The sequence below is a fragment of the Fusarium oxysporum genome, genomic scaffold (assembly GCF_000149955.1).
Source record: "Fusarium oxysporum f. sp. lycopersici 4287 supercont2.30 genomic scaffold, whole genome shotgun sequence".
NCBI lineage: Eukaryota > Fungi > Ascomycota > Sordariomycetes > Hypocreales > Nectriaceae > Fusarium > Fusarium oxysporum.
This window is the reverse complement of record NW_017264845.1, coordinates 242998-257549: the sequence shown is the minus strand read 5'-3', so window position 1 is coordinate 257549 and position 14552 is coordinate 242998. Positions and strand designations below refer to the sequence as shown.

Below are 14552 nucleotides of genomic sequence, written 5' to 3'. Positions count from 1 at the left end.
GAGGACGAGAGGCAGCAGACCTAGAGCAAAAGGCCAGAGAAGCGGCAAAGGAGTACCACGACGCGATCAGGAGGTAGAAAAAGGCACACTGGGACAGCTTTCTCGAAGACGGAGCCAACATCTGGCAATCAGCCAAGTACCTCTCGCCTGGAGGCGAAGCAATGGGTAATAAAATACCTCCTCTAAAGAGAAGAGATGGAATGACGACGAGCGGCAAGGCAGAACAGGCAGAGGAGCTTCTCAGCATCTTCTTTCCCCCTCTGCCGGCTGTGATTGAGGATGAAGAGCGCCAGCCGGCGCAGCGAGAAATAGCAATGCCAGAGGTGACATTAGAAGAGGTTAAAGAGAAGGTGATGGCGGCCAAGGCATGGAAAGCCCCAGGCGAAGATGGACTGCCGGCGATGGTGTGGAAGCAGCTCTGGCCAGTAGTGGGAGACCGGGTGTTGCATCTGTTTCGGACATCCCTGAGAGACGGAGAGCTGCCAGTCCAGTGGAGGAGCGCGAAAATCATCCCGCTCAAGAAGCCAGGCAAGGACAACTACAAGGTAGCCAAGTCATGGAGACCGATCTCACTTCTATCGAGTCTGGGCAAGATTCTAGAGGCGGTCATGGCGGACCGGATCTCGTACGCGGGAGAGACATTCGGACTGCTACCCACCAACCATTTCGGCGGAAGGAAGCAACGATCGGCCAACCAGGCTCTCCTGCTCCTTCAGGAGCACATCTACAAAGCGTGGCGCAACCGGAAGGTGCTCAGCCTGATAAGCTTCGACGTGATGAGAGCATACAACGGGGTATTCAAGGATCGATTACTGCAGAGACTGGAAGCCAGAGGCATCCCCAAGGGGGTAGTAAAGTGGATCGACGCTTTCTGCTCCAATCGATCCGCGACGATCGTGGTAAACGGCTACACCTCTGGGCGACGGGATCTGCCACAGGCTGGGCTTCCGCAAGGGTCGCCGCTGTCACCGGTGCTGTTCCTTTTCTTCAACGCAGACCTCGTGCAATGCAAGATCGATGCAAAAGGTGGATCGATCGCCTTTATCGATGACTATTCAGCCTGGGTGACGGGTCCGACAGCAGAAGCCAACCGAGTAGGCATCCAGGCCGTCATCGACAGAGCACTGGAGTGGGAAAGACGAAGCGGGGCGACATTTGAGGAGGACAAGACAGTCATCATACACTTCACGCGCCATCACGAACGCACCGATGAAAGCCCGTATACGATCAAAGGCCAGGCGATCATCCCAAAGAAAAGTGGCAAGATACTAGGACTGGTGATGGACTCGGAGTTGCGGTATGAGGAACACGTAAAGGAAGCAGCTACACGGGGACTTCGGGCGGCCATGTGTCTACGAAGGCTGAAGATGTTGACGCCCCGGACGGCGAGACAGTTGTTTGTAGCAACGGTGGCCCCGACGATGGACTACGCTTCGAACGTTTGGTCCCACCGATGCGGGTGGAGGGAGACCAGGTGGCTGAACGAGGCACAGAAAATGGGTGTGCAAGCCATCACAGGAACCTTCAAGACGGTTTCGATGGCAGTGGCGGAAGCTGAAGCTGGTATTCTACCCATCGGTGAACGCCACGCGCAGGCCGGCACACGGCTCTACGTCAACATGCAAACACTGCCGAAGGTGCACCCGCTGGCGACACTTAGGGTGAGGGAGACACGGAGGTATATGTCGCCGTTGACGAAACTAGCACTCGCCCACGATGGCGCAATAGAACGGATGGAAACGATCGAGCCGTATGCACTACCACCGTGGCATAGACACATGATGGTGGAGTACGATTCAGGCAAGGAGGCAGCGGCATATGTAGATACAGATGACGACATGACCGAGCCCAGCAACATGAGACAAGTGCTCATCGCAACGAGCGCCTCTGCGAGAAACGGACTAGTCGGCATGGGCGGCATTGTGCGCAACACTGCCAGCGGAGGAGCGAATGATAATATTATAGCAAAGTACTCCGTCACTCTTGGCCCGAGAGGCGAGCAAAACGCATACATGGCCGAGCTGGAAGCAATAGCAATGGTCCTAAGGTGCATGCCTGATGGACTCCAACATCGAGATATCATCGTTGCGACACGAAATCGATCGGCGCTACAAGCGATTGCGAAACCCCGACAGCAGTCAGGGCAAGGCGCCATCCGGGAGATCTACAGACATGCTAGACGACTGGAAAAGGGTAGCACCACCATTAAAATGCGCTGGGTATCGTCCACAAACGAGTCTTTCACACAGGGAGTAAAAGCAAAGACCGAAGCACGAAAGGCAACAGAGAGCGGATGTAAAGCAACAAACCGCCGCATCAGGCACCATCGACCCGACTGAGAGTACTACTGGCACAGCGCAGACGGCTCATGGTGCTACCAGAGGGCGTAGGCGGCTATTCGAAACGGCTCGACAAGGCGCTGCCCGGCAAGCACACGCGCATACTATATGACGCCCTAAAGAGACGCGAATCTGACATTCTGGTGCAACTACGAACGGGAATGGCACGAGTCAACAGGTATCTGCACAGGATAGGCGCAGTAGAGACGGACACATGCGACTGTGGCCAGGAAGAAGAAACAATCGACCATTTCCTCTTCCGATGTCCACGGTGGGACGAGCAACGAGAACACATGCGAATTGTTAACCGGGAAATGATGGGTAATCTTTCATTCTTCCTGGGAGGCAAGACAGCAGAGGACAGGCACAGGTGGAGCCCGAACTTGACAGCAGTGCGAGCAGCGATCAAGTTTGCGATAAGCACAGGCCGTTTGGATGCTACACAGACATAAAAAACATACTAACAAACCAAACAAGATAATAAGAACTAACATAGTACAGCCTCTGATAGACAGACCAAGCTTCAGCCGCTGAAGATGGGACGCTGAACATTTGGAGAAGTTGGCCTTCAATCAGGTCTGTCGCAGGGACAAGCGAGCCTGAGGAGAGTGGCAAGCCGTAAGGGTCGGCGCAGATGAAGGTTTGCGGGTCTTAGGACCATAAGTCCGGAAAAGTATGTCACGAAGTTCAACGCTGTAGGCCTTATGAGGCGTATCCTCCCGGGCGTAATACACTCATTCATTCATTCATTCATACTGACGCTCGGACGCCCCACTAAGTTGTTTCCTCCCTAATGAGAAATCGCCTTTCAGGGGTAATGCTTCTTCTGAACGACGCCAGTCAAGTTTGAGCTTTCCATAGTGAGGTGGAGGCCTTAACACATCGACGTTATCCCCTCAACTGTCGCACTGAGCGTGCTTAAAGGGTTAAAGTAAATGTGGTGAGCAGCAGCAAATGTTTTGATTGATTGTTCTTAAGTTATCTCTTGTGCGGGGTATTCCATCCCGCAGAGTTACTTAAAAGCATATAGCTAGATTACTAATGCCTACCCTGCGACATCAACTGTGCGAAGCTTCCCAAGCGGTCACTCACAAGGATCTAACCCAATAAGAACTAGCTCTCCAGCGAGCGTATGAGGTTCTGTCTGAGTAGCCAGATAGGCCCAGGTAAGCCGAGTCTTGAAGGTCGCTAGGGACGACAAAATGTTCATCGTCGATTCCTTGGGCTCGGTTGCCCTCGGCATGATGCAGGGGGATCGGAGGGACGGGGGGAAGAAGAACGTTTGGTGGCATCGGAGTCACTTGGTTTGTAACACCGGGGATGTAGGCGATCTGGATAATATTGGAGGCTCGAGTAAGGACGGTTGGAGCGATAGAATGAACAGTACATGCCGATGGGGGACGAGTTCCCCTCGAGGGGGCATCCTTTTCGAAGCCTTGCACAAGATCCACGTCTTCGACGTACATAGATATGGGAGTCTGTGACCTCTTAGGCCTGATATAGAACCTCCAGACTAGACATGTAGCGACAGCAATCATAACGATGCCACCGGCGATACCGCCAATAATGCCGCCAATGTTTAGGCCGCCGCCGCCTTTGTCAGATCCGGCCTCTTCAACTTGCATGCAGACGGATGTAGCACATTGGGTACAGTCGAGGGGAACGGTAAATTGGCAGCTCTCGCCGTCTGAGCACTTAGGACATTGGAGCTCTGTGCCATCGTTACAATAGATGCAGTTGTTACCTTGAGGGACCAGCTGAAGTACTGTGGACAGTCTTCAGTGGCTGTCGATAGGCATGAGGATAAGGGGACTGTAATCACTCACTATGGCTTAACTCATCCAAGTCTCTAGCAACGAGGTATCGACGCCCGTCCATGTTAATGTCCCAAAAGTGAGATGCCGTCGAGAAATTGAGATAACATCGGCGCTCGAACTTTGGCAAGTGTCGATCACTTGGGCTGATAAGTCAAGCTTAAGTTTGGTGGGTTATCAGCGCAGGCTTGGCAATGGCCGGATTTTGGCAGCGATTTGCGATAGAATCCGACAGGCGAGGAAGAAAAACGAGAGACTGAACGGCTCGTTGAACAAGGATGAGGTAAGGAGCATCTATAGAATAGACTTGAGTAGACCTGGGTTTTGGTTAGGTCCGAGATGTCTGCTGCTTCGCTGGGTGAGGTAAATTAGTCTGGTTACTGGAGTCAGCTGCCCTTTTCTATAAAACGAACGGTAGTGGCCTTTCACAGGTTTCATGGGAGCTCATATCCAATTAAACATTTAGAGTGTACCTACCCCGTACTATGTCCAAACGCATCCGCGCACGAGTCCGTGCAAGCGTCCGTGCACACGCCAGTGTCCCAAGCTCTGGTTTTTGGTATGCCAGAGGGTCTTGCCGGTCAGGAGTGTAAGGGTAGGAAAGGAATGCCTTCTTTATAGAACTTGTAAGATTCGCAGTTCAATGGTGGACGGATTGACAGGTTTTTATATCGAGTTTCTGCCCTAAAGCCTTCCAATTTTCACATGTCAAGATACTTCAAGAACATATCGACAAAGCAAAGTTTATGCACAGTAAGCCATAATACGTTTTGCAGCAAGCCTACTGTAGACGGTACCATGCAGTACCCCTCCACCGGTAAGACCCCTTCACCAGTAAGCAAAAATGAAATTTCCCCATACAAAATGCTTTTGCCAATTACTCATTGCTCGGTTGGTATTTAAGTTGTATTTACGTGCAGGAGTTGGTTCTGTTGAGAATCTGCCGTTCTTCAATACTATGGCATAACTTTGTAGGTTACATAAGTGGCTTGGTCGTATTCCAACAATGTAAAATCGCTATGGATGACTTTCTTACGACTACTTTCTCAAGCCTTCATCGGACTTACATCTACCTTCAAGCCACAAAACTGGCTTTGAAATGCCCCGAGACTTCTATACTGAGAGTGAAATTGTTGAAGCCATGCTGGATGTCACGGACAACGGCCTCTCCCAAAACTAATCTGCCCAGAAGCATGGCATGCCTCAGACCACTCTTTCAGACCGTTTAAGATGTCTACCAGCTAAGTCCGAGGTCACCCATCCCGCCCAGCTGTTATCAAAGACCCAAGAGACCAGATTAGTCATCTGGGTACTCAGACAAGAGGCTCTTGGCTATGCTCCGTCTCACAGTCAAGTTCGCGCCACCGTCGCTGCCCTTTTACGACAACAAGGTCGGGAAAAGCCTATCAGTGTACACTGGGTAGCCAGATTCGTGAAACGCCATCCAACTACCAAGGCGAAGATAGGAAAGCGCCAGGAGGCATCGAGGTTCAATTCCTTTACTCCAATAGCCGTCAATTGGTACTTCGATATCCGCGAAAGAGAGTATGGATGGATCAAACCCGAGAACACAGTTACTGTCGACGAAGGCGGTATCCTGGCGGGATTTGGTAAGGACTCGCCTTTTTTTACTATTAACTTACTATAAATTTACCGACAAACTGTGAATATAGGCTTGGACTCCTTGGTTATCGGTAGTAGCGATCCGAACAAGAAGGCCTTTCTCAAAGGCTCTCAGTCCCACATTTGGACTAGCTTTATCGAAGCCGTGACTGCATATGGCCGTCTTTTGCATACTTGGGCATTATAAGGAGAGCTTTACCCACTCCCGATTGGTCAATTAGATCTTATCATCTGATATGATTAAGATTGTGGATGCTGAATTCCTTGACAAGTCGTCTAATTTCATTCATTCTGCTCAATATATTATGACCTCTCACGTGAGTTCATATGCTACCAAACATGCTGCCTGCTACTGCCTACTACTGCCTGCCTGCAGCCTACTTGGCACTGCATTGAATAGGTAGTTCGCTTCTTTTTATACATATGTACCTAGAAACCTTTGCAAGGAATTAACTTACTCCTCATCTCCTTCCCTGCCTGTTACTACCGGCATCATCCACAGCAAGATATTGTTTTGCAGTCCACCTTTATTATATATACCTCTAACCATGTCTTTCTCACAGCATTCATTATCTCCTACCGTCCCTACAACGCCTTCCATGTTGAACCTCTCCTTGCCGACGCCCAGTGTTGCTTCTAGTGCTCTTCCAAGTACTGCCTCGATCCCCTCCGAGAAACCTTCATTCTGGACCTTTTTTTCGATATGCAAGAGGTTCGGAGCCTGAATTCAGACCAAAGGAGAGATCTGATCGAAGTGGGAAGTCCTCAAATAAAAGCCTGCATTACTGTATCGCCTGTTGGGAACTTAAGCGTACGGAGAGGTTTCTCTCTGTATTTGCTAGTGGTACACTGTGGGTTGAAGGCAGTGAGGCTTCATTATCCCAATGCCTTACCCTGATGGATGCTATCCTCACCTATTTTGAGGATCAGAAGGTTTATCCTACTTTGTCAAGATAATGCTTGAAGCTAATGTTTTATAGGTGCTATATAAATCAGGCCCAGAGAAGGATCTCCGCACGGTTCATTCTATTGAGATGGGCTGGTTTATCCTTGATAAATACTACTCCCTCGTTGAGTCAACGCCAGTATACGCCGCCGCGATACTTCTCGATCCCTCGAAGTGGAAGCATTACCTTCTTCAGAACTGGCCTGAAGAGTGGCGTCAGAGACTATCGATGCTGCTTATTCGATCTGGCAGAAGGAATACGCGCATCTCCCTCATGAATCACTCTCTGCCCCTGCTGCTGTTGCTGATATCGATACGTGCCATCCATCCTCGAGGAAGAGGGTAGAGAATGAATTAGACCAGCTGAAACGTCGTCTAAGAGTTCAACCTACTTTGCAAGAGGATGAAGATATGTTTATGGCGTTTATTGAAGATAAAACTATCGATATTGATGCTCTGAAGATAACTCCTCTTCAGTGGTGGTTAACTCCAGAGCAACGCCGGCGCTATCCTCGTCTCCACCGTATGGCCATCAATATCCTCTCAATCGCACCCTCCTCTGCTGAACCAGAACAACAATCCTCGGGAGCACGCCGTACGCAGAGCTAGGATAGGCTTAGGTTATCGTCAGAGAACCTCCAGAGGTTAGAGTGCATGGGCAACTGGTTTGCGAGGAAGTTCATCTCTTCGGAGGAGCAGCTAGCGATGATACTAGAGGCTGTGGAGATGGATGATGAAATGAATATTGTTTTTGATGAGGAGGGTTGGGATGCATAATATAAAGTGGCTTATTACAAAGAATTGAGCATATATGCGGCATCTGCCTTCCCTACCTACCTTATAGTCTATCCACCAATCTACCCACTACTCTCTACCCATTCTACCCGGGTAGGGTAGAGGAGACCACTTCTCTACCTGGGTAGGCTAAAGAAGTGGGTAGAACTCCCTCTACTCTACAATGCCCAAGTATGATTGAGCGTGTGCCCGTAGCATCGCATCCGGCGAGCCTTTATATCAACAGGCCTCATCGATGGATCGAGCTGCTGGTACATGTGGTATAGACAAGTATCATTTGCCGCCATGTAATCAGAGATGGCACAGCCAACTCGCCCTTCAATCTCCCATTCGTGGACGATGTCGACAAGAGAACCGGCAAGATTCTCGCCACTATGAGCACCAGATTGACGGCGCAAAGCCAGAAGACGGGACTTCTGATACCCCAGTTGATCGATAAAGTGCGCAAATACAGCCATGATTGCAAAGCGATTCGGTGACGCCCAGAGATCGAAGCTAATATGCACGCTGTCAACGCGTTACAGAGCTCTGCCTTGGTATCTCGATTCGCTTCAAAGAGCTGGTGTATCTCTCTAGTGATAGAGCTACCACTCCACGCCATGTGGACCACTAAATCGCTGTCGAAATGGTTGAAGATCTTCCGAAGGAAACTGTGCTCAAAGATGGTGAATGGCAATCGCTATCAATGACGAAGCCGACGCTTAGTTCTTGGATGGCTTTTATTTTCGCCCTTGGTATGGCGCTCTGTTCAAGCCGACGTCTTTTGGGCGTTGCACCAGAATAAATATCAATGGCACTTTCATTACCAGGACTTGGCTCACTAGACTGGCTGGCTGGGGTGATCCGGTGAGCTCTACGCAGGTCGGTCAGCTGCTGGATATCTTGTCAAAGAGATTGAACGGGATAAGCACAGACTTTCGAAGATGGTCCGCTGCGGAAGACGTGGCTTGCACCGAAAAGAACTCCGCTGCGCCTCTCATATCACATCGATTGCAGCACCAGACGTGACCTATCGGTAGATCCTGATAGTTCAGCTCGACTAGGAAGGGCCCGTGCGACCTAATCCAGCTATTCCTGCCCTTTGCACCTTTTCGAGCTAACAAATCCTCCTGGACGAAGCGACGGTTCTTCCAGGTAATTTTGGGCAGATTCTCAATGGTCGGGTTGGGAGGTAAAGCTCCAACGGCTGCTTCTTCCAACTGCTTGGCGACCGTTTTAGGCTGAGACAATCGTGAGAAGACGGAAGGAGGTGTAGGGCAATGTGTCAATGTTGTTGGCGGAAAGCCAGCTGGCGACGGGGAGATAGGCGAGTTCGACATCCTACTGGTGAAATGGAATAAAAACCACGTGTAGAAGGGATTATTTTGATGGCGCGACATGGTTGGAAAACGCGTTCCACATTGCATGCGCGGTGGGGTCATGCGTTAGATCACGATAACAGATACTTAGCTTTGCCGCTAATCCCCCCGCTATTTGGGAGTAGACTTCCATCTGCGACTATCTAGTGTAGGTTAGTGGCTCGGGAAGATTTGATTGATTTGATTGGGGTGATTGATTGATTGAGTTGACATATGATGAGCGCTGTCTAGAATACATTTCTCCCACTAAGAAGACTACGCCCAAGATATGTCCTAGAACTTTCTCCATGATCATCGCGTGTAATGTAAATGTGAGGCTGCTCCATTATTACTGAATTGCTGGCTGGGCCTGGCTGGGGCCGGCTACCTGTAATGGATGACCTCGCCCATTGCGTCCAGATGGCCAGCCACCAGCATAAGCGTCATGGCCCTTTGTAAAAGTGTAGCCTGGACGTGGTTTTGACTGGTCCGACGCTGTATAGTCTGCTGGAGGCACTGCTCCAGCTGAAAGAGGAACGGCTGGGTTTATATTGGAGCTAGTGCCAGCTTCAAATCCAGCAACTACACCACTCATAGATGTGATATAAACATCAGACAATGCAAATGGCCTCCGCTCAAATTGCCGGCTAGAGGCCATCAGAGGATATTGAGAGAGAGTATGACTGGCTATGGGTTCCCTTTCATACGGGATGACTCGCACCGGAGACCCGTAGTGAACACAGGCAAGGTCCACGTCCCCATGAGATGTGGGTTTTGAGCTTCCAACTGCCCATCCAGCTGGAGACGGCGGTACAGACGCAAACGGTAAGAATTGTGTGCCCATGGGCGATTCCGAAGGATACGTTCGCCACGTTGGATTCAGTTCTCCTGTGTTCGAAGTTGAGTTTTGGTCAACATCTGCAAGCACCCAGTTGGAGAGATCTTGGCCCCTTATTCCAAAAGGATTCTGATTCGTTGGTGATGCTGACGAAGCTGTAGTTAACTGTTAATTAATAGCCCGCAGCCGTAGACCGTTAACGAACCTCTCATTTCAGACGGGAACCCTTCCATCCTAATGACTTCAATAGTCGTGGAAACTGCAATAGGTGTTGACGTGTTTGTTGATGGGCTAAATGGTGGCCTCGGTTTCCTTGGTTGCTTTACTGGATTGCTAATAGATGTCGCTGAGTTTCCTTTTACTTTTGCAGGAGATCTTGACGTTTTCTTTGCTCGTGAGTCGCCGGGAGATGTTTGGTCTACTGGGAAATAAATGCACTCCTTCCTCAAGTGAATACAATTAATACAACGACCTTGCGCGTCAGAGGACGACGTGATACATCTGATTTTTCGGCGCCGGCAGTGACCTTGAGGGCATACGTTTAGATAGATATACTCATGCATGGGAAGGTTGGAAGGTTGTCACTTACCACAGGCCACTGAAGTGCGAAGATAGCCTAGTTTGCTTCTCTTTTTCTTCCCCATTTGTTGTGGTTGCTCATCTGTTTCCGCAGGATGTAAAGGATCACCGGTTGGTGGTGAGAATGCCCCTTTTATACTCAGATCATGCCCTTGGTTTGGTGACCGAGCATCACGAGCATCAAACATGCTCAAGGAAGAAAGCTGTTGGGAAGGAACGGGGTAAGGCATAAAGCCTTGAGGTGACATACCCATCTCAATGTCGACAGGGGCAGTGATGGATATTGGTAAGACGAAACGCTAACCATGGGAATAGAAGCTGACGAGGTATTCTCCCATAGGCTATCCATACTAGACAGGGAGGGCTTCGACTGAACTGTCGACGGGATCGCGATGGCGATGGACGGAATGTTGTAACCTTGGATGCTGATGATGAGTTGATTAGGTAAACTCGCGCTCCCGATGACATACGAAGAAAGAGAAAAGCTGGAAGAGGATGGTAAAGTCGAGTCGAATCGAGCCAGGTAAATATTTCTCGCAGGCTCTCAGGAAATCTTGTACAACCTGATAAGATGGTGATGTGTATTGGGCGGGGATTGGAGTGAAGCACTTGTACCTTATCGTTCCAGCATGTAAGGCAAAGTGGTGTGTACCGAAACGACTGACCAGGGAGGAGACAGAAGGAACATGTCTGATATCATGCTTAGGCTGGCTTTGACCTCAAGTCAAAATGCCCACGTTGGTGAGAGCACTCTTTTGCGACAGACACAAAAGATTGATGTCTTACTTGATTCCACTTTTTCATCAACAGAGAGTGGTCACCAGCAGGCCGATTGTGGGTCCCTGCACCGCTGATCTTAGCTGAGTTGTGCCATAGCGGTACCTATCAAACGGGCGCGTCAAAAACACTGTATTTTTGTTGTCCGCCTCATGTGCAGTTGCAATTTCTTCTTCTCTCAGTTTGTCGGTATCTGCATGTTCGTCTGAATAGTTAAGCCAATTTATCGTAAGCTCGCACACCAGCTGTAGTCTGAGAATTCTTGGCCTGATTTGGTGAAGGAAAAAGCAACGGTAGGCTTGATGACGCTGGAACCAACAGCTTTGTTTGTGTCAGCGCGACCAGGATTACTGGAAGAGAATGGGATCAAGTGATTCTCTTCTTCTTCGTTGCTCTTCGGTTATCGCGCGATTGCTAGATAGACGGAGCTTACTTTGAATGTCTCAGTTTGCTGAACCACTCCAGCCCCGCCTAGAGTCCGAAACAAGTGACAAGTCGCGTCAACATCCTAGTTGGGGCTGGCATCGGCCAAATTGTGAGTAAGCAAAACGGTCGACCAGCCCGCAAAGCCATCCTAATCTGCTGATAGCTTCTAAATAAGGTCAACCTCAAAGCACTGTGCGCTGTGACCGGGGAGCCCACTTATTGAATCACCTAATTTGGGCAGAGATTGCCTCCTCATTCGAGGTCGATTGTATACCCCTGTCGCTGATGCTCCCCAGCTTGACGCGGGGAGCCGGCCCCAGATCGATCGCAGAACCCCTTTCCTTGGCAGCCCCCACCAGCAGCAAGATCTTGACAGGATGTCAAGATCGGCACTAGCTCAGCAGCCCGTGCTGAACAGTGAAGCAGTGAAGCGAGAACACATCTATGACAAGGACATGCACTTATAAGCCACCATCTGGTGGCACTGACTGTCATAGGACCAGAGATTCGGAACAGCGTAAGAAAGGGAGGCGGTCATCACCAAAGAAAGTCTATACTCGCAAGTCACATAACAATATCTTGGGTTGAATAGAGGAAACCTCCAACAATGATTGGCGAACTTGCTACAGGAGGGTCGGAGATGAAAAAGGTCAATGCCTTTGTGGATCTGTTGACGTTCTATCCAATTAACGGCAGACAGTGCAAGAGAACCGGAAGAGAGATACAAAAATCCCAGGTGATGCCCTGGTAAAGATTACAGCTGAATGCTCGTATGACACCTCATTTTTTCAGCAGGAAAGAAATGAAAGACAATAAAACAAGCTACCATGATTGGACAGGCTCCTCGAGGAGGAGCAAAAGCAAATAAAAGTCTCGGTGCGCCAGTAACGAAAAAAAAGCCACCTGCCCTTCAAAGGTAGGAAAGTCTCAAGGCCAGGGTACGCCACAGATAGTACTTTCGAAGGATAATCTGTTATACTTCCGGCTTCAGCCATCGCCGGTAATACCAAGTTATCCCGCTGGCTTTCCCCGACAGATTAGATCAGCCAAGGGCTAGTTGCAGCAACCGGGATTCTGAGTAAGAAGATGGGGCTTCAGGCAGGGGGTCTCCCACCAATGCTGACAATTCCGAGACTGATGTTTTCACAACTGACAATTCCGAGACTGATGTTTCACAAAACTTCGCAGGCCCCGAACTTTTGGAAGGATAATAGGCAACTACCAGGTTGATGCAGAGGCGGGATGAAACCCAAGGGTGGACTGTACCACCCATCATGAGAGGACATGGGCAGGGTATTGGAATTGGAGCCTTGAACAAGACGCCTGACGGACGAGTGAAGGGTCGAGAAGAGTCCATTGTCACGCATCAAGAGTGGGTCAATTAGTGGCCCCGTGGCAAGTTTACTCGCTAACCATCGTTGATCTCGGTGAAGTTGGCCTGACAAGGATGAATACACGGAGCTCAAGTCCGGTTAACAAGGGGGCAGCTTGCCGCTAGCGAATTTGCAGGGGTAATGGCCATTATCTACTAACACGCCCTGACTGTCTAGACTTGAATAATGCTTGTTTTCTCCATTCCAGCCCCAGCCACTCTACCAGGGACCTTGAACAGGCGCCAAGCTCCTGTGATAAGTAAAAGATTTCCGAGGAACAATGACCAGTCACTATTCTGTCCCGTCCCAGGCATCTTTGTTTATTTATTAATCCCGCGGAGAAGGTCGTTTCACCTCCCGCGATCTCTATTCAATTCGGCATGCATCCTATCCCTTTAAGCGGTACAGCCCTTCAGGAGGTCACTCGCCCCCACTTTGCTTAGTCACAAGGTTAGTACGTGCAGGGTACTAGGCAGACCGGGTACGGCTGCCGAGTCTGTGAGGTAGCTCTTTGTAATAACCAAAACTGCTAGGACTTTTACCATCATATATATTAGTATGTAGGGAGAAGTACCGTCAGTGTTATTCATTTTAATTGGTTTTACACCCCTGTCGCGACCCCGCTGAAGGGCTGTACTGGTCAAATGGATACCTTCCGAGACAAGGATTGGTAGTCGGTACTAATACGCGGCAGAGCCCGCTCTTTTTGTTGTCTATATTTGCCGGAAATACTGTTGGTCACTGTCCAACGTGGGGCACGGGCCCTTTATGATATTTCCCCCGGAAGATCCCCGAGATGTTACGCATGGGAAAGTACCATGCAGCCGGAAAGTCCCTGGATGGCCTACCAAATTGCCGGAGGCCCATATCAGGTCATTATCAGCCACAGACATCCTACTGATCAATCTATTAAGATTTATGGCTTCTTCCGGGCTCTCTTATGATGATGTTTACTCCTTCCAACTATATCGCGTAGCCTAAACAGGTATAGCGCATATCGAGTATCTCTTAGAGACCCCAAACGGGCCCGCGCTAGAGCGTGAACAGGGGTCAAAACCAATCGCTTAGCTAATCCTAGATAATTGGTTGGCTGGTTGTCACGTCACCAGAACCTACAAGCGATAGGGGTCTTTAAGAGATAAGCTTTAGTCGAGATCGGACTTGGCACCCTTCTTCCATCGACTCGGATCCGCCGTGGAATAACTGATATTGTTTTGGATCAATTACTCATGAACTTTCGCTCGCCCGCGGCTGGGCCCAAGACAGCTTGTGGGCTTCATACTGTGAAGCCTGCTTTAGATGATAGGCGAATAACCTCGCTTCAAGGTATGGTTTCCTCTTTCCTTTAGGGTGGCATATATCATTGGCTTTACAAATCGCCCAGACACTACCGCCTCCACTGGCGTGTCACGTCTTGATCTAATGGTGGCACTTGCCTGGCACTGTAGGATATTAGGGCTACCCTTAGCCGCTCTTTTTTATTTATACCAGTCAAAGAAACAAAGATATTTATATGTGTATCTTCATGATTATGTACTTTAGAGAATGCTATTAACGGAAGACGACAGAGTTGAGCCTGAATTACATAAAACATAGCATGCCTCCCGCCTCAATAAGAAGTCGATCAACCAGCTTCTCCCACCAAGGCTCTCTTTCTCGGATTAGACGAGGTAGGTTTTTAGCTGAAGGCCATATCTGTTTCCAT

General features: G+C 49.6%; 3 protein-coding genes across 3 annotated transcripts; 1 reads left to right on the top strand and 2 right to left on the bottom strand.

The window, feature by feature from the left end:
• Positions 1-3427: 3427 nt before the first annotated feature.
• FOXG_16004 (uncharacterized protein) lies at positions 3428-4217 on the bottom strand (the record flags this gene model as incomplete). The annotated part of the gene is made up of 2 exons (XM_018396089.1): positions 3428-4104; positions 4166-4217. 2 exons carry the CDS (start codon positions 4215-4217, stop codon positions 3428-3430), a joined length of 729 nt encoding a protein of 242 aa, XP_018256359.1.
• A 2456-nt stretch (positions 4218-6673) lies between these two features.
• On the top strand, positions 6674-7331 carry FOXG_22187 (uncharacterized protein; the record flags this gene model as incomplete). Its single annotated transcript, XM_018402585.1, has 3 exons — positions 6674-6709; positions 6757-6861; positions 6975-7331. 3 exons carry the CDS (start codon positions 6674-6676, stop codon positions 7329-7331), a joined length of 498 nt encoding a protein of 165 aa, XP_018256358.1.
• A 1872-nt stretch (positions 7332-9203) lies between these two features.
• Positions 9204-10525, bottom strand: FOXG_22186 (uncharacterized protein; the record flags this gene model as incomplete). Its single annotated transcript, XM_018402584.1, has 3 exons — positions 9204-9847; positions 9898-10218; positions 10282-10525. 3 exons carry the CDS (start codon positions 10523-10525, stop codon positions 9204-9206), a joined length of 1209 nt encoding a protein of 402 aa, XP_018256357.1.
• Between the last annotated feature and the right edge of the window lie 4027 nt (positions 10526-14552).